Source organism: Portunus trituberculatus, chromosome 19, assembly GCF_017591435.1.
Source record: "Portunus trituberculatus isolate SZX2019 chromosome 19, ASM1759143v1, whole genome shotgun sequence".
NCBI classification, from domain to species: domain Eukaryota; kingdom Metazoa; phylum Arthropoda; class Malacostraca; order Decapoda; family Portunidae; genus Portunus; species Portunus trituberculatus.
In genome coordinates, this window is record NC_059273.1 from 6,346,057 (window position 1) to 6,367,107 (window position 21,051).

General features: G+C 40.1%; 1 protein-coding gene and 1 long non-coding RNA gene across 3 annotated transcripts; one reads left to right on the plus strand and one right to left on the minus strand.

The window, feature by feature from the left end:
- The first annotated feature begins 333 nt into the window (after positions 1-333).
- Positions 334-14,209, plus strand: LOC123506203 (mitochondrial import inner membrane translocase subunit TIM44-like). Its single transcript, XM_045258129.1, is given in 11 exon segments — positions 334-487; positions 1,352-1,459; positions 3,067-3,245; positions 4,154-4,287; positions 7,352-7,590; positions 8,054-8,183; positions 8,186-8,223; positions 8,622-8,786; positions 8,978-9,070; positions 12,276-12,392; positions 13,565-14,209. Coding segments are annotated over 11 exon segments (1,389 nt in total). The 5' UTR covers positions 334-439; the 3' UTR covers positions 13,703-14,209.
- Positions 8,799-20,844, minus strand: LOC123506204. Of its 2 annotated transcripts, none has more exons than XR_006675375.1 (3): positions 20,746-20,844; positions 15,582-15,795; positions 8,799-12,904 (listed from the first exon to the last, which is right to left on the minus strand). It is a non-coding gene; the product is annotated as an uncharacterized LOC123506204 (long non-coding RNA). The 2 variants fall into 2 exon arrangements; XR_006675374.1 differs by having other exon boundaries at positions 20,670-20,835.
- Positions 20,845-21,051: the final 207 nt, after the last annotated feature.

Genomic DNA, 21,051 nt, shown 5'->3' on the forward strand with positions numbered 1-21,051 from the left:
TAGAAGTCTTCTCGTCGTTGGCCAGAGCTAACAGTAATAACAGGCGATCACAGTCTGTTTGAATCAATAGATCCAAGTCATTTTCGTACCACCTGTAAACGTCAAGGAATATAGTACTTGTGTTCCCTTACCACCAACTCTACACATTTGTCTGTTCAACAATGGGAGCTACTCTGACATGGAAATAAATAACTAAAAAAAAAATAATAATAAAGAATAAAGAAAAGAAGGTTGTTGAAGAAATGAACACATAAATATTATTGAGAGGGAAGAAAGACAAAATAAGTAAATGAAAGAAGAGAATGATAGAGAGAGAAAAAAATAATGATGTTACGTAATGGAGAAAAGGAAGCAAAACTGGCTGCAGTTCCCGAGTGGCCTTTAGCGTGAAGATTAAGAGTACAAGATCGGGCCACGGCTGCTGCACCTTGATGAGCAGATGAGTGGCCGAACAGCACACTTTTGGCGGGTTGCCGGCCTCATTAAGGTAAGAATCTAAGACTCCCAGACGCTTGGAACAGCCTGTCATACCTAGAACAGTGACCAGGGAGGCTGTGTGCGCGTGGAGAGCGAGACACGTGCAGGGGCGGGCGTGAAAACAGCTGGTGAAGTGACATCGTCTGCTAGGCTGAGGTCATGTGTGTGATGAATTTTCGGTAAAGTTGTATCCTTACATTCTAATGTTTACCTCTTCACTTCTTGTTTATTTATGGATGTTTTGAATGGACATGATGGCTGGTATGGTTGTTTTAACGTAAACTGTCAACAATTTATGAGATGAGCGCCTGGAGTGAGTCAATGAGGTGTTTCTGATGAAATAAGTAAGGGTGGAGTTGCTAGCCTCAGCCTCGTATGTTATATGTTATGTTATGTGTGGGACAATGTTGTATCCCTCTGCTCTTGAATCCCACGTAGTCGCATTCATATTAGATGGCAAGAAATTACAGGGACGGTCTAATAAAGGCTGACTGATGTATTTGCCCCCCCCACACAATGTTACATCATCTTCCTAACATTGGATTCGGCTCATCTTCCTTAGTTTGACACATTGAGATAATCATTTGACAGGGTTTCTTTGTTGTTATGATATGGACAATGTTGGGAATATAAGGTGATGTTTTTGTGAGAAAGGAAGTAAGGCGATGAAGATGTGTCATCTCTCTCTCTCTCTCTCTCTCTCTCTCTCTCTCTCTCTCTCTCTCTCTCTCTCTCTCTCATGCTTACTAAAATCTAGACAAATTCTAAAAATTCTTGGATTTCACTTATGTTGCATCTCTCACCACTTTCCCCAAGTATTTCCCGGTAGTGTGGCCAATACCATCAATTACTAACCTTGTCACTTCGTTTGCAGGACATGAGGATGGGACACAGAGGGGTGGTGGCAATGAGGGCGAAAGGAAGGCTTGGGCTGCAGCCTTCTGCCCTAACCCCCCTCTCTACACACCACATGGCTCTCACGGTATGTTTGGCACTAATGGCACAATGCAGCAATGAACATGATTGAAGTGTCCATTTGTTATCTGTGTGTCTCTTGGTCAGCATCCTCTCTTGCTGTATTTTTTCTTATTCATTTATTTATATTTCTTATTAAGCTAGTTGTATATATTTCATTTTGATTTTTGTGCATTTCTTTGAGCTTCATTGTTGATGTAACTTCTGCAGTATATCTGTGAAGGAAAAACTGATAAGATATTTTGAAAGTTTGATGAATGGTCATGATATTTGTATGTGTCGGAGAAAAGGTATTTCTGAAATAGATACTAAATTAATTAAGTAATGCCTGTAATTGTTGTTATGAAGTGTCCAGAGTCAAAATGCAACAGACAATAGTATTCATCTATTTATCAAGCTAGCAATCCCATGTGGTGTGACCTAGGCAAACAAACACACACACACACACACACACACACACACACACACACACACACACACACACACACACACACACACACACACACACACTCTCACACCGCGTAGTGTAGTGGTTAGCACGCTCGACTCACAATCGAGAGGGCCGGGTTCGAGTCCCGTGGCGGCGAGGCAAATGGGCAAGCCTCTTAATGTGTGGCCCCTGTTCACCTAGCAGTAAATAGGTACGGGATGTAACTCGAGGGGTTGTAGCCTCACTTTACCGGTGTGTGTTGTGTGTTGATGTGGTCTTAGTCCTACCCGAAGATCGGTCTATGAGCTCTGAGCTCGCTCCGTAATGGGGAAGACTGGCTGGGTGACCTGCAGGCGACCGAGGTGAATTACACACACACACACACACACACACATGAAGAAAATAATTACTGATGAAGAAAATAATTACTGCAATGATAAGACCGAGGCTTGAATATGCAACAATACAGTGGGCTCCGAACTTAAAGAAACACATAAGGAAACTAGAGAAAGTACAGAGGGCTGCAACAAAAATGGTGCCTGACTTAAGAGATTTGACTTATGAAGACAGACTGAAAAGAATGCAACTTCCGACCCTGGAAAACAGAAGAGAAAGGGGAGACCTGATAGCAATATACAGAGTGATGATTGGCATGGAAAAAATGGATAGGGAAGATCTGTGTATGTGGAATGAAAGAATGTCGAGAGGGCATGGGAAAAAACTAAAATGGCCACTTATAGGAGAGATGTGAAAAAATATAGCTTCCCTCATAGAAGGGTGGAAGCATGGAATAGTTTAGACGTGGAAGTGGTCAACGCAAGGAATATTCATGATTTTAAGAAAAGCTGGACATTAATAGATATGGAGCGGGACAACACGAGCATAGCTCTTTTCCGTATGTTACAATTAGATAAATACAATTAGGTAAATACACACACACACACACACACACACACACACACACACACACACACACACACACACACACACACACACACACACACACACACACACACACACACACACACAGCATACACTGGTTCAGCCCTGCCCCTTCATAATGAGACTGCTCCTTACTTCACACCAACTCCAATCCTGAGACCACAGCAGATGTCACAGATCCACCACAGTCAAGACTGCAACAGACACAAATGCATGTAATGGTGATAATTGTACTCTGGCAGATGCAGCAGAGGGGTTACAGTGCCACGCCCCCTCCCCAGCGACCTCCAACCTTCCTTGGGAAAATCATTGAGAACTTCAGAGAGGAATTAAACAGAAACCAGAAGATGAAGGAAAGTTTGAAGGAGTTCAGAAAAGATATGGAAAAATTGGAAAAGTCTGAAGCGTTACAAAAAGTCAGGTTAGTCATTATTTTTTTTTTCTCTCCTCGTTCTTCTCTTCTCCCTTTCTTTTTAGTTTTCATATCTTTATTTATCTTTTCTTTCTTCTTTCATTAATCCTGTATCTACTTATCTCAGTATATTCCATTATTTTTTGCATCTTCATAACTTCTTTCATCTTTCTGTGTTCATCAATATATCTGATGATAATCCTATAGAAATATTTGCAATCATAGGAAGGTTGAATCACAGAAGCTGACAGAGAGTTCTAAAGTTTCCATGTGAAAGGGACAAAGGCATGAAGATACACATTAACTCTTGTATTGGTGTGGTGAATGAGAGATGACTTAATTAAAGCTTTGAGTGTTCTGGGTTCTTAAATGTAATGACAGTCTGCTGCAAGTACAGAGAACTACTTTAGAAAGGTGACTGTACCAGTAAATTAATAATGAGTACTTAGAACATTTAAGGTCTGCTGTTCTATTTCTATCCATTAACTCCATCAGTACTGGGGCACATTTTTATCACGAGTATTAGGTATGATTAGATGATTTTAATTTTATTAACATTATGAACTCTTAGTGGCGGTCAGAAGATTAATGGCTAGAGTTTTCATTGTTTTTATCTCCACATAAGTTTCTAAAGCTATATAAATTGCCAAATAGTAAGCAGAATGAATATGAAAACATGTCATGGTAATGAAGGGGTTAGAATTATCTATAGTTACTGAAACAAAAATAAGTTAAAGGCTTAAGTTATTAGAATTAACTTTTTACATAATTCTGGTCTGATGATTGTCTGATAAAGTTTCTTGCTATTTAAAAAAAAAAAAAAATGATTACATTTTCCTTTATCTCCAGTTATCAAAAAAAAAAAAAAAAAAAAAAAAAACCTGTAGAAATACTGTAGTTAATTTTATTGCCTGCAGAGAGAAATACCAGACAGTGGAGGAGGAGACAGCAGAGGGAACAAAGAAGGCCAAGCAACAGTTTTACACCATCAAGAAGAAAGTTAGCGAGACAATGGAGGAAGCACACAAGGCAGAAATTCTTCAAAAGGCATGTAAGTGACTAAACAATGACTAAAAAATGTGATATTTCTTCCCTTCCCTTCCTATAATTGATCTCCTTGTTCTGACCACCTCACTACTGCAAGAGTTAGCCAGTACTCATTCCTTTCATTGGTACTTGCCTCCTTATTTTGTCCACCTCAATACTGCAGGAGTTAGGCAGTACTCATCCCTTCTATTGGTACTTGCCACCCCTCCTCAGTACTGCAGTGGTTAGCCAGTACTTTCACCCTTCTGTGTCTTTCACTGGTACTTACCCTCCTTGTTCTGTCCACCTCACTATTGCAGGAGTTAGAAAGTACTCATAAACTCTACTGATACTTACCATACTTTCCTCCTTGTTCTGTCCACCTCAATACTGCAGGAGTCAACCAGTAACTTCACCCTTCCATGTCTTCCACTGGTACTTATTCTCCTCGTTCTGTCTGCTAGAGATGTACCGATACCAAAATTTTGGCCGATTCTGATACCGATACCGATACCACCTAATTGGGCCGATACCGATACTACTACTGATACCGATATCACCGATACCACCGATACCGATACTACTACTTATAGTGATTACTGCACTGGACACCAGGAAGAGTTGGTGGATGGCGAGCGTTATCAGATGGGAGGCTTTGTTTTGGGGGATGCTGTAAGTCCTTCTGAGAATGTTTGTGAAATAAGAGCAATTCTAGAAGCTTTTTGAAGCCATTTGCAAAGGTAAATTACTCAGTAATTGGAATGAATATCTTCTCAGTCTTCTGATTCTTGTCAGTTATTTTAAATTCTTACTTCTTACTCCTTTAGCGACCATTTGGTCTTGTGCATTTTCATTATTAATTTTATTGACGATATTTTGGCGATCAAAAATATTTTTGAAATTATTAAAATTGTAAAATACACAAAATATTAGCAAAAGAAACTCATTTTGTTGTGTATGTTTCTCTTTAATTAAATCTGACATCCTTTGATATTAATTCATTAGACATTAGTAGACCAATTCAGAAAAATGAGCTTTCACCTAATCTTTTCAATTAAATAGAAAAAGTTTAGTTTATTCTAAATTTCTAGTGTATTGCTATGATCTTAAATAATTAATATGCAACAAATTATACACAATGCACATGATTACAAAACAGAATCGTTACTTTCTTAGTTATGGAATTTTTACATCCTTAGGTTAACACAAGTAACTCAAAAATTAAACTTGCATTAAAATTAATATACATATATAATTCGAGCTTCCACCTATTCCAGTATGATATCTTGGAAAAGGCTAGCACTAGCACTGTTAATTATAAATCAAATAAGAATATGCTGTTATTTACAATAATGCAAAATGCCTAACTATATATATATATATATATATATATATATATATATATATATATATATATATATATATATATATATATATATATATATATATATATATATATATACCAAATCATTTTGTCGGATTCTCATTATCTGAAGTTTGACATTCTTAGATTATAGTTAAAAAACATAAGCTTTTCACCTGTGTGAACTTTGTGTGGGTGGAGGAGCAGTGTCTGACTGAGAGACAGTGAGAATGCATGGTGACTCATGACCGACCATGTGACAGGATGCCGAAGTTTAGCCTATACGCATTTCATACACGTCCAATTTAGAGGTTGTGGCTTATTACCACAGAAAACGGTATTCTATGACATACAGTAATCACCACGGAAACTTAATATGCCGTATTATATTAATTTGGTATCATCAATATCTTATATCGAATATATCACTAAGTAGTAAATTCCTTTTAGGTATCGGAAGTATCGGCATAAAATAAGCCGATACCGATGCCCAAAAAATGGGCCGATACTGCCGATTCCAATACTGATACCGATGCATCGGTACATCTCTACTGTCTGCCTCATGACTGCAAGAGTTAGCCAGTACTCATCCCCTCTACTGATACTCTTCTTTTTGTGTTTACCTCAATTACAGGAATTAGCTAATACCTTTACCCTTCCATGCCTTCCACTGGTACTTAAGATCTGTCCACACTAGCGGGCAGTGCACGCGGGCAGAAGCGAAGCGTTTGCCCGGCAACATTTTCTCCGCCTTTGCTCGGCTGCAGACGAGCAAACTGCTCGTTTGTAGACAAGCGATTTCACCGGGCACTGCTCGCCAGGCCCTGCAGTGCGCCACTGCCAGACATAAGAGGTTACAATGTTGGCTTTATGCAAGTAATCATCCTTCAGCACCTGATATGTAGCTTCACATGTTTTAGGTATTATCTGCGACAAACTCTGCTTTGAAATTCTTGCTGTATACTGCAAGAATGTGTAGTTGCATTCGTGAGACAGAAACAGCAGGATAGCCTCCAGTTGTGCTTCTGCAGTTATACTCTTGTCTCATTCTAGTATCCTGTTTTTTTTTATATATGGTTTTACTTTGTCAAGAAGCTTATGAAATGAACTTGGATCTATTCTTAAATAGTTTGTGAAATCACCAATCTTTCAAATCACATAATATCGTAGCATGACTTCCCAACTGCTTTCTATTTAGTAGCCAGCCTGCCGTGCTTTGCCCACTAGTGTGGATGGACCATTACTCTCCTTTTCTGTCTGCCTTATTACTGCAGGAATTATCCAGTACTCATCCCTTCCACTGATACTCTCCTCCTTGTTCTGTCTGCCTCAATACTACAGGAGTTAGCCAGTATCTTCATCCTTCCATATCTTCCATTGGTACTTGCCCTCCTCTTTTTTCTGTCCAACTGCAGGAATTCACAAATACTCATCCCTTTCATTGGTACTTACTCTTCTTGTTCTGTCCACTTCACTACAGCAAAAGTTAGCCAGTATCTTCACTCTATGATCTCTGAAGAGTGTCTAGTCTTAAGGATTTTGAATATTTGATAATGAACATGTAATAGGAAGTAAAGTGAGGCAGAAACCAGAAAAAGACAAGACAAAGAGAATGACAAATTGAAGGAAATCGTCACTGGTGAATAACTAAATAATTATAGAGCAAATCAGCATAAACAGGTAATATTCTAACCTTCTTCCCTTTACTGTATGTACCATTTTGCAGCCAAACTGACAGAGGAGGCAACAAAGCAAGCTCAGAAAGTTGGACAGACTATCTCACAGAAGGGTGAAGAAATCAGCAAGACCCAGACATACCGCACCATCTCAGACACTGCCAAAGCTGTCAAGGAGGAAATAGACCAGTCCACTTTTGGAGGAGCTGGGGCCAGAGTGTACCAAGCGCCCAAGAAGCTGCGCAAAAGAGTAGAGAGAGATGCTGATGCAGAGAAGAGAATTATTCAGGTATTTGTTGGGAGGAAGAAAGCAAGCTGGAGTCAACTTGTTTTTGTCGTCTTTAAAACACGCTAAACAATATTATATTGCTTTCTTCTATTTATTTCTTTGGCTTTCTTCCTTTGCTTTTCTACTTTCTATCCTTCCTTGTATGTTCCTTCATTTGTCCTTCCTCTTTCCTCCCCTCCACTTTCCGTTCTTATTTCCTATTTTGTCTCCTTTTGGTGTTCCTCAGTTTACATTTCTATTATGTAAAAAGAAATATTCATTGTTGAGACATATGTTTTATTCTTTATTTTTATATTATTGAGATACATAAAGACAGTAAACAACCTTTTTCAATGTAAAAAGAAATATTCATTGTTAAGACTTTTATTCTTTATTTTTATATTATTGAGATACATAAAGACAGTAAACAAGCTTTTTAATATGCTATCATAAACTAATGACATCTCTATATTTTTCTCCCCAGGCAAACACTGAAGCAAGAGGAATAACACTACATAAGGATTCTCAGTTTGCCCAGAGCTGGCAGAACTTTAAGGACAACAACCCTTATGTCAACAAAGTACTTGTGTGGAAGACAAAGCTGGATGAGAGTGACAACCGCTAGTCCGTGCCTCAGTGTTAATGAAGGATAAGGTGAGAGGTGGTCTGCTCAGTGTTAACCTTCATTAAGGTGAGAGGAGGTCTGCTCCTGAAGACTTCATGGTTGTGACAATGTTATCTAAATGTTCTCCAAATCATTCTGTCCACTTACATAAAGCAAAATCAATTGTATCATCCTTTGGCCTTCCATATTTCTTCCCTTCACTTAGGCATACTTTCATTAACTGTAGGAAGTGTTCTTGGTTATATTTTGACCTGCACATGTCTGAGCTGTTTGGCAGTATCTTCACTATTTTTTATTTATTTATTTATTTTTTTACCATCACAGCCCCTCCACACTTTATTCCCCCTTCTGTATTTAATGTAATGGATCTGTTATGCATACTTCCATTGACTGTAGGAACTGTTAATGGTTGTGTTTTGATATACAGATGTCTGAGCTGTTTGGTGGCGTCTTCCAAAGAACAGAGTTGTCCGAAGCTCTCACAGAAATTTGCAAGATGGACCCCACCTTTGACAAGGAGAGGTTCCTGCTGGAGTGTGAATACGACATGATTCCCAATGTGTTAGAGGCGATGATCACTCCTGATTTAGAAGTGAGACAGCTCTTGACTAAACATTTTGTATTACTATGTACTACATTAAGTTAGGCTGGGCAGGAAAACTTACAGCTGATGTATTATTGATAAACACATTGAAATGATGAGTTTGTGTACATGAGAGGGTGATGTAAAATGTTTTTATTGTTATACATCATCTGAATTGTGTAATGGTGTTTTTCCTACAGATTTTACAAGACTGGTGCTATGAGAGAGCCTATTCCCTCCTGGCCACCCCTGTCAAGCAAGCCTACGAACTTGGCCTTAAATTTGATTCCAAGGTGAGAGGGAGAGAGAAATGTTTGAATGATAAAAATTGACTACAGTGGTACCTCACCATAATGGACTTGCTATAACAGACTCTGATCCGTCTGTAAGACCCTTAATTGCCTGCCTGCCCTCTTTTCCCTTATATTTTTGTAAGTCCCCTTAATATTTTACAGTAATAAAAATCTTTTAAGCACAAAAATAATCAAGAAAAAATTATCACTATGTACAAATGCAAGAACAACCAACTTGAGACAAATGCAAACTGGCCATTTAGGTGTGGCCCTGAGCTTCATTCATCAGGATTCTCCTACTATGGCCACCTCTCTATGGATCATGGCCTTACCTTCTTTCTCTAACGACAAATCATCACCTTACTTAATTTTTCTCTTCCCTGTTACTTTATAAATTGATGTTTCTGAAATTATTTCCAAAATTGTTCTAACTTGTGTTGTTCCACATCACCAGTGAGGTAAAAAATTAAGGCACATTTTCTGTAAAAATGTCTCACCCCATCTTAAGTGTGATATGAGTGGGGGAGTACAACATGACCTGACTCACCAGTCAGTCCTAACCTGCCGTCACGGGCAGTCTTGCTATGGACCATTCTGCTGCTGCGAACTTGCCATATGGCCACCTTCACAGCCAATCTAAGGTAGTTAATCTACAACATGAACAAGTATTTCTTTGAGGACGTTCTTGAGATAGAGAAGGGAGAGGGAGTGCAGGGTTTGACAAGCAGTTTTGTTGTTGACATTGCTTACTCTCTGCCACTGTCCCACTTACTGTGGTGGCAATAAGTGGTGCATAATTTCTTTTTTCTCCTCTCTACTCACTTCACTTTTTATTTTTGTGAGTCTTTCGGCTTGTTTATCGTGTCATGGTCACATGGAACTGTGAAATCCTGAAAAAAATTTATAATTTCTCCTCTTTTGTTATTACAGTTAAAATAATGTGGCCAGTATCCGACCAGTCTGTTATTCAACAAAATGTTACTGTGAAGTCCATTATGGTAGTTTAACACTGTAATACTATTACTATACTGTTACAGTGGTACCTTGCCAAAACAGACGTCGTAGTAACAAATTTTGCTGAATAAGAGACTGGTCAGATACTGGCCAAATTATTTCGACCGTATTGAGAAAAGAGGAGAAATAGTAAATTTTTTCCAGGGTTCCATGTGTCTTACATATGACATGTTTTTTTTTTTATCAAGTAAAAAAATTCACAAAAAAAATAAAGGGAATAAAGAAGAAATAACACTTATGTTCTGCTGTTCTGCTGCCGTGTCCTGTTTCTCAAATCCCATACTCCCCCCTCCCTCTCCCAAGTTCACATTGTAAAATACTGCCTTAGATTGATTGGTTGTGAAGGTGGCCATATGGCAAGTTTGCAGCAGGAGAAATAGTCTATAGTAAGACTGTGTGTGTAATGGCAGGTCAGGTGGAGTATTGGCAAGGTTGCAATCCCCCTGCTCATATGCTAAGTTTAGAATGGGATCAGACATTGCTACAGAAAACACCTGAATTTTTACCTCAACAGTAATGTGGAACAAAAGTTAAGTGATTTAAAAAATAATTTAAGAAACAAATTTATATAGAAACAGAAAGAGTGTGTGTGTGTGTGTGTGTGTGTGTATATAAAGGAGGTGGTAACGAGGTGAAGCGTGGTGAGAGAAAGAAGGCAAGCCTGTCTAATCTATAGAGAGGTGGCAATAGTGGGAAGGATCCCGGTGAAGCCCAGGACGGCATCTAAATGGCCGGTCAGTTTGCATTTGTCCGTGTACCAGGTTAGTTCTTGCAAGTGTATATAAACTAATAATTTTTCTGATTATTTTTGCATTTAAGATTTTTATTACTGTACAATAGTGAAGTGATTTAAAAGCTCAAAATATCTTTAAATAGTTAAATTACTGAAAAAAGGGAAAAGGGGGGCAGTTAAGGGTTTTACTGGCAAATCTCTGTAATGGATGTCGCAGTAATGAAAACCCTTTTCATCCCCAGTATCCATTACGATGAGCTACCACACTGTATTCCTATATCAACCACACCACCACCACCCCTCTACATTGCCATAGAGCCAACACATTAAGACACTCTAGAGCTTGTCACGGCATTATGGTGGGTGAGTGCCACGACATAATGCCATGATGAAAAACAATGGTCTTCCATACAGGGGGAAGGTCTTTTTCTATCATGGCATTATGCTGGGTACCAGCCACTAGCATGACATCACTGCCTCCCAACACACACCACAGTACTGGCCTCAGTGTCCGTGTAGCTATCGTGGTGAGAGGAAGTGTTGCGCCATTGTTCTCTCATTTGTGCCATCTTTTATCTGTTTGCTTTGGTTTCTGGGCTGTACATTGGTGACTATGGATAAAAGCAAGTTGTTGATGCCTGTTGCTATGGCTCAAATCATAGGGCTTCACAAAGCTGGGTTCCAGACAAGAAATAATGGCGACTATTGGTGTGAAGAGAAACTGGGTGAAGTGTTTCAAGGATGATGATGGTGTAGAGTTAGTGTCTGCTAAACCTCACTCAGCCTAGTCCCCGAAAGAAGATATCTGTATGTACTTTAACGGTGCTCAAAAGGCAGCTAGAGTGTACACCCACTGTAACTGCCAGAGAATTGAAAGAAAAAAAAACTCATGCTTGCTTTCTAATGCGGGCCAAGCCGAGGTTTAGCAGATGGTAACTGTACAACATTGTTGACCTTGAAATGCTTTACCCAGTTTCTTACAGATTGTTGACTCACATCAACATTTGCCGCTATTTCTCTTGTCTGGAGCCCTAGCTTTGTGAAGCCCTATGATCTGAGCTATAGTTACAGGTATTAATGACTTTCTTTGGATCAGTCACCAAGGTATAGCCTGGGAAACAGATGAAAGATGGTGTGAATGAGAGAACATCAGTACAACAACACTTCCTCTCGCCACGACAGCCAAGTGGGTACAACACTTCCTCTCGCCACGATAGCCAAGTGGGCACTGAGGCAGTACTGTGGAGTGTATTGGGAGGCAGTGATGTCATGCTAACAACTGGTACCCAGCATAATGCTGTGATGGAAATATACCCCACCCCACCCCCCATGTGGTAGGCCTTGTTTTTCTTCATGACATCATGCCAGGGTGCTCACCTGGCATAATGCTGTGATGAGCACTGTACACTACACTCCACATGCTGCACTAATGAAGACTTCTTGTATTTCCCACCACAGGTTCTGGATGTGGACAATGTGGACTTGGTAATGGGTAAGGTGATGGAGGAGGGCCCTGTGCTTGCGGTGTCATTCCAGTCTCAACAAATCATGTGTCTACGGAACAAGAAAGGAGAGGTGAGTGTACCAGGAAAAAGAACCCTGTTCTGAAACACTCTTCACTACACCTCCACTACATTCCAAAGCCTCTAGTTGTAGTTGCTTTGGCTCTTGAGGGTGTTTTTATGGTTTTAGTGACAGATTAACAGGATATCTGCATTATTTAACTGCAGCAACACTCTTGAGAACTTGGCTAATCATCTCTGTGGCCTTGGAAAATAGTTGGTGAGAGCAGAGCCTTTCTGAATACGGGGCCAAGTTGCTAGTGTGAGAGAAAGCTGTAACCCCTGTGGAAAGAACCCAAAGATTATATGAACTGATCATTAGGTAGCACTGAGACCACTTGCATGTCACAACTCCCTCAGCCTACATCTCATACCTGTTTAGTGGTAGTGAACAGGACTACTCATGAAGAGGCTTGCTATTTGCCTCACCATGGCTAGAACTTGAACCTTGCCCTCCTTGGTTGTTAGCCAAGTGTGCTAACTACTGCACTGCATGGTGAGAGAGAGCAGGAGAATGTACTTTATCTGTCGAAGGAAAAACTGGATGAATATAAATGCCATGATGTATATACTAGGCCAGCTATCCCACACTAGCTGGTGCAAACAAAGCACCCCACACACACTCATATACATGTCATTCACACTTTTAACCCTGATAGATAAATCATTGGCTAGTTCCTGATAGATAAATCATTGGCTAGTTTTTTTAAAGTAGATTAATGGAGTGAACTATATATAATCAGGTTAGTGCTAGTTTTTTTAAAGTAGATTAATGGAGTGAACTATATATAATCAGGTTAGTGCTGAGTCATTAGAAAGCTTTAAAAGATTAGACGAGTTTATGAAGGATAGATGGAAATAGTAGATGTGTTTCTTACAAGGACTGCCACATGTAGGCGTGATGGGTTCTTGCAGCTTTCCTTATTCTGTGATGTTTTTTTGTTATAACTACTAACTCTTTCAGTACCCCGATGCATTTTCATATTAATTCTGCTTTACTCGGTGAATTTATACAGCTTCAGAAACTTTTGTGGGGGGGTATAAAAAATAGTGAAGACTGGCCATTAATCTTGACACCCATAGACCCTTCCTAATGTGAATAAAAGTCTAATCATACACAAATCTCAAGGTTATAATGTATCTTAGAATCAAAGATGTTAATCCATTGTTCTCCATTTCCTAAAGGTTGTGGAAGGTGACCCCAGCAAGGTACTACGAGTTCAATATGTGTGGGTGTTATGTCGAGATCAGACTGAATTAGACTCCCGCGCTGCCTGGAGGATACTGGACCTATCTGCCCAGAGCACGGAGCAGCTGGTGTAACAAAGGACTCCGCTAACAGTGATTGGTGACTTAAGTGACGTGCGAGTAGGTTTGAAACATTGCCACTGCGTGAAAGACGACACTGAACTATGAGGAATTTGTAAATAATCTTCCTTCCTCACCAGAATAAGTTGTGTTTGAAACTTACTATTGTGCATAAAAGAAGATGCAGCAGATGAGCCATTGAATGATAGTACATTTTTCTTACCTGAATGTAAAAAAGAGAGCTTATACTCTATATTGTTGTTGGTTGATGTTAAATTTCTGTCTATTTTTTTACTAGTTGGTTGAATATTAGCAAGTAATGTATGTGGCCTTTTTGAAAATCTGAACCTCTGCACTGACAAACAGACTTGAAGACACACAAGCAGATACTATGATGGGTTATAAGCTCAACACTTATTACTTTTTTTTCCACTTAATTTGTATTGTATATTGTACTGTATTATTTAAGTATAACCATGTAACTGCAGTTTTATTTTTATCATTTATTTTAAAGATTTTTCACTGATTTTTGATTTCCTTCAAATTTCAAAATGACGGTACTGGAATATCGCACGGAGGATTGTATTCTCAAAAACTTTTCCACTGTTTCCAAAGGCTTTATCATTCATTCTCAAACACTTTTCCACTGTTTCCAAAGGCTTTATCTAAATTTACACAAGTTTTTAATGTTTTTATGATTCTAGAGACAGAGGGACAAGATTTCTACATTATTAACTGAAGAAACTCTTGAAGACCTCGCTAAACATCTCTATGGCCTTGGAAGATAGTTGTGGTGAGAGCAAAGCATATCTGAATATGGACCTAAGCCACATTGAAAGCAAGGTGTCTTTGGTATTACTGTAAAATTACTCATTTTAGACTCAATCTCATCTACACCATTACAGCAGTCAGTACATTAAGGGAGTGATCATGTAGTCATTTAGAAAATTTCTGTATCATGCACTGTTGACTGCCTGTCCTGCCCTTATGCCACTCTGCACTATTTGTCACTGTTAGCAGGGGAGAGTTGTGCCATAAGCCTCTTCTACCCTTGGTCCCAATAATCCCTTTCATAACCTAGGCAAGTGATCCCATGACAAGCCTGCCTAGAAATGTTCACACCCTTATCCTCCAAAAAACATGTTCTTTCTCCTATAAGCTTCTCACAATCAGACCTACACCTGCCAGCTCATAAGTAACACTTTGTCTCTACCATAAGCACCTCTGCTACATCCTCCTCCTACTTTCAACCTCACAAGGGAGGCAGTGGTGTAGTGGATGAGGTGGTAAGCGTGGGATCGGGCAGACATCCACACGTAGGTTTGAATCCCACCACATACTGCTTTGAAGCTATGTCACTTGTCGAGTGGTTTAAAGTTACCTATGTCACCATGATACTCAGGTTTTAGGTGGTTACACTAAAGATACACTTGGGTGGTGATATGGGCCCTAGTATGGGTACCACTGTAAATGAAATTGCCTGCACAAGTAATAGGTGGAAGCTTAACAGTGCTTCCCACATTTACTCTTCAAGTAGGCCTACAGGCGCTATGGGCCATAAAAAAAAAAAAAAAAAAAGCATCTTCCTTGCAGTGCACAGTCTAAGGTAGCCCATGGTTGTGAGATGAATAATGATGAAATAAAGGAAGGCATTGTCTAACAGAAATCTGTATGGGAGTATCTTCTGAAACACTTCTGAGACACTTCTACTGCATTCAAAAGGCTCAAGATGAATTAATGTTTTTTTAGTTCTAGTAACAGTTTAACATCTGTGTATTATTAACAGGAGAAACACACATGGAAACCCTGCTAATCATCTCTAATTGCCTTAAAAAGCAGTCATGGTGAGAAAGCAGTGTTGCAGTATACTGGCCCACGACTCTCTTGGCTTTACCTGTAGTAATTGTTGTGAAGTAATGGTGTCAACTTGGTGCCTCATAGATCCCTTTTTTTGCCGTTTTCTTTTCACAGGTTGCACCAAGTACAAGTTTCCTCCAGTTTCTTCCTCTGTGACTCCCATCCTTTTCAGTAATAGAGTAACTTCTTCCTTCCAACTCACTTTCTATCTTTACTTCAATCTTCACAGGTTCCATCCCTCACCACAGCCTCTGCCAAGATGTCATGATTTTAGATGAAGAACCAATATCATCGTTAATGTCATTATTAAAAAAAAGGACGGTAGTGAGATGATGAAAGAGGGTGCAGTGAAGTGTGGATGAAGACAGGATAGGGAGGTGGGAAGACAACAAAGACGTGGAGGTTAAGTGTGGCAGAAGACTGAATAATTAGATTTGTGGAAAGAATGAAGACAATCCGCATGTGTGGGAACATATGACGAGTTGTGGAAGGTGAAGAAAGGAAACATGCGCTGGAGGATGAGTAGTATTTTACTCCTGACTAGTTTTGGGCATACGACAAAACGAGTGTTAAGCACTCACCTTCCAGCCTGTTTCCTTTACCATCTTCCACAATCTACACGTGTAAAGTTCAAGGAAGAAATCTTCCATGAGAGAGATAGACGAAGTGTTGATGCTAAAGGTGACACTTTTTCTCCATAGAACTAATGATGTGCATAATTGTCCCAAATACAAAATGACAATATACAGAATACATAGCCAATGGAATGCTGAGAACTAACAAACACGGAGCTGAGAAAAATCTATAGCAAACTAGTTACTACAATAAACATGGTGACAATCCAATAATAATGGAATACTAATACATGCAATATGATGACAAGATTGGTAAAATAAATTGGTCAAATGTAGGACTACCACTGGCCTGACAGTGACTGCTGCTGGCCTCCAGTATCACCCACTCACTGTATTCAGGCCACTTCAAAGCACAGCTCAGTTCTGGTGGGACAGTGGAGTGATGATGGCCTTTTCCTTGGGCATACAACACACACACACACACACACACAATGATGATAATGCTTTTGCTGCTGTACTACTCTACACTTCCTCACACACTTGCATTCACCATTTCTTCCTCACCATTTCTTCATGCACACTAGGTTGGAAACCTAGAGTGCACGGAAACACTGAGAAATGAAGGGAATATTGACTAGTTGACACCTGGAGGGACGGGGGTTAGTGTGGCAGGGTTTTGGTCTGGGTCATGGTAGGCGCTGGGCGGTCTGCTTTATTTAACACAGTAATTGGTTATTTATCTATCTTGGTAGTTGATTCTGGCTTTGTTTCAGTCTCTGCGTCCGGAAACACAGAACGAGTGCAGGCAAACATTGGTTTGGGGAAGGCACGGCTGAGGTGCCCCTGTGGCCCAATATTTACGTACGTAATTCATTTTGAAAATCACCAGAAGAAAAATGGCACCCAGACTGGAATGCAGTATATTTTTAGAAGCAACAAATAAATTAACTAATAACCAAAATATAATATTCTTACTGAGTGGTTTGTTTACATGGCGAAGTCCAATGAACGGTCTGTATTTTCTAAATAATGGCGCCAAACACATCAAAATGTCGAGAAAGAAATCACAGCCACACTACATTGTATTACATTTTCTGAATAGTAAAAATGTTTGCTTTTCAGCCATTTAAAGAAAATAGATTCCTTGTCGTATAAGGATTTTGGGTTTTCTATTTCGTTATCGTTAAAAAGTTTGAATTTGAAAATATCAATAGTTAAAGTCTTAACTATTGATATTTTTTCATGAAATATTACTTGGGTCATGTTTTTCATATTTTGTAAGTCTTAGATCAAGCACCAGAACAATCCTAGGCGTGCTAATTGAAAACAAAAAAATATATATAGTGACGAAAGTGTTATTTCAACCAGAAACAAAATAACAAATATAGAAATGATCTTATTACGGATTAAAGCTTGATTAACATTCCTATCAATAAATGAAATACAAAAACAATGCAAACTCCGATAATAAAGGAAAAAATCGTGATGTAGAGCCGTTTTTTTTTTTTTGCACCATTTCTCATCACTTCTATATCTCCTCCCCCTCCCTCCAACATTCATTCCCACCCCTCCACCTCAACCTCCTCCACTTACTCCAACACAGCGAGTCCTTAAAACACCTGCAAATACCTGCAAAACACTCGAAAGACGCCCTAAATCACTTGTCTGCAAAATGAAGAGGCGAGGTTGGCGGGGATTGGCGTGTCTGGGCGCCACGGATGCCTCGGTGTGGTGGTGGGAATGGTGGCGGCGGCGGCAGTGTGTGTATGTGTGGATTTAAGTAGGTGGGTGGGTATGTACGTGTGGGCGTGGGTGGGTGTGGATGTGTGCGTGTGTGGGGAGGGAGAGGGGTGCAGGACTGTGGGGACAAGAGGGTGAGTAAGAGATCTATTACCAATACTTTCAAAACTGCTACGCTTTCAAAAAATTTCTTTGGGGTATACAGTGTCTCCCCAATCCCTCAGCTGATAAGGCTCGCCACTAATCTCAAGGGAAAGGCCTATAGGAATTCCTCTCTCCCACCACTTCAACCTATAGAAATATGGCATCTTTTTAAACCATTATTAATGGAAGCTGAAATTCCGGACATTTGAAAATTTTCGATAATACCCCGCCGACACAGATTTCAACAAGTGAATTTCGGACATGTACGGGCAAATCCGGACGAATGGGAAACTTAACTTAAGGCGGGTTCACACTTGCCAGTTTGCGACTGATATTTTATGTATCGACTATATAGCTGGCGCCTTGGCGGGAAGTGAATGCAAACAGCTACCAGCCAAGATGTCTTCCTTCAGTGACGATGCTGAAGCTGTGGTTGCTCTTCTTTTGGCATACCGAAAGAATCAACAGAAAAGAAAATTCCTATGAATACGTCCTTGGCTAAGTAGATCCTGACAAGTCTTCAATCCTCACCTCTAACAACACCCTGCAGTGAGGGAAACACTTCTTGTAGAGTGGCAGCTATTTCGTCCAACGACGACTTGCGCAAGCCTTTTATTTATTTATTTTTTACTGTATAATTAATTTCTGGGGTCCCATATGGGTTCTTTTTTCCTTCACCAACTCTAACATCTTCTCTATTCTATAGTTGGAGACCACATTTTCAAAACTTACTCCGTGACGTCACGACGTAAATAAAGTCGCAAATCGACAAGCAAGACCAACATGTTGGTCGTGTTTTGCGTCTTGTTTTGCTACTGCTCTCTGCAATCACTAGGCACTGATGGTAAAACTACAGAACCACTGCTCCCCCCCTTTCCTCTCCCCTCCAACAAGCTTGGGGGACTGGGGAATCGTTTTTTTTGGGGGGTAGCCAAGAGGCGAAATATGGCGATCCAAAAAATTCTAAGGACAAAAACCTAACCTAACATAACCGGGGGGGCTGTGTCCCTCCGGATCCCCCCTACAACACTAACCAAACCTAACGTAACCTAGCCTAGCCGGGGGTGCGCAGCCCCCCCGGACCCTCCCTACAACACTAACCTAACTCTAACATAAACCTAATCTAATGTGACCTAACCTAACCGGGGGGTGCTGCGCCCCCCCCCAGACCCCCTCCAACACTAACCTAACCTTAACATAAACCTAACCTACCGTATCCTTGCTTTGGGGCAGTTTCTTTTCCCCCCACACAGGTTCTCTTATAACTTCACACAATATGCCCTACCTCTACCAATACCCTCCTCACAATACCTTAACGAAAGGATGAAGGTCCTGGCTGGTCCTCTTCTCGATTGTACACTGACTTGCATCGCAGGAGCGATGATTTCCCAGTTATCAAATTCGCAACCTTTACAGCTAGTGTCACTGGTGGCCATGGCTGAACTGCTCACACAGATGTCTGTGCACCTGTCTGCCCAGCTGTGCCCCACCTATGAATACATATAGGAAATTCCCATTGGCGCAGCTCGTGCTGTTAAGAGGTGGTGGCACGTCATTGGACAAAAGAACTATAGACACAATAAGAATCCTATTCACCAGTTACCCACAAACCCCAGCTAGAAACAAATGCAAGTCAGTGTACTGCTCATTTCCGAGTGTGATGGAGCTCCGTGGCTCGCCGCAGCTTGCAGGACTAATAGAAAACTCGCCGAACACACCACATTTGAAGGCTTGTGTACGACACACTAAGGCCGAGCACTTACCAAAACTCTCACTGACGGTAAACACGTTACATATACTGCACTGTGCTGTACGTATTATACAGATCGGCGTGGAGCAGTGATTCTAGAGAAGAACCGTGGTACGAAATACGGTGTTTGTCTTCTGCTGGACTTTTTTTTTTCACTGGAGTAGTTATCGATACAAAGATCTATCTCACCATTGCATATATATATATATATATATATATATATATATATATATATATATATATATATATATATATATATATATATATATATAACAAACTAGTAAAATAAGGGAAGCAATTTCCCGCCGGTGCTCTACGCCTGTCGTCCGCGGAACACTCATCAGTTATGATTTGTTGTTGGCTGCCGTGGGCGTCACTAGCCCCTTCAAAGACAACACGACACGTATTTTGCGTTGTTGTTTTTTTTTCTCTTTTTCCGGATGCTATTTGAGATCTTGTAGAATGTAGGTCGTATATGATAGGATGCCTGGCTCACTTGACTTTCATCATTATTACAAAGGTGTATATGAATGATTCACTTACTTATTTATACCAGGCAGGTTAAGTATGTAAGTGCCCTCGCGCCCTGCTGGCAATATATAATTTCTATTAGCACTCACTCCATTGTGGAAAATTAAGACATTTTAGGATAAACCTTCATAGAAATCCCTCACCTTCAAAATGTCTGAACACTTAAATGTAATGTTTTGATAACAGTATTTAACGGTTTACTTGATCCTGGTTGTGGTGCGGCGGTACTTTAATGAAATGTAAAGCAGAAGAATACGCTTGATCAGACACTCTTGGCCTCAAATACTAATAAACCCAGTGTACACAACACAACTGGACAAATTAGACAAATAAATAACCTAAGGTTTGGTGTCCTGCTCCGTAACGAAATGTATAAGCAACTCACTCGTCTCCTGCCCCACTAAACACTGCACCCGCTTGGCTCAAGTCGGTACAGATGCTAAGGGAGTAGTAAGTAATACTTAATTAACTTGAGGCGTAGAAAATCCATGGTGCGTAGACAGGCCCGATGATGGATGGGTTGAATCCGCCAAGTGGCACAGAAATGCTGTCGATACCAGGGCTGGTTAGCAACTGCCTCCACGCTGGCCTGACGGACCTTTGCGTTTGAACCACGGAAAGTGATTCGAAACAATTGTGTTTCTTTGTAATTGGTGTTATTTTGATATGCTTCTGTAGAATATTAATGCATGTTCCATTTCCCAGGAATATAGATCACATTCGTGAGTGTAAGTAGCCAAAGTACTGTGATCATACTGGCATAAGAA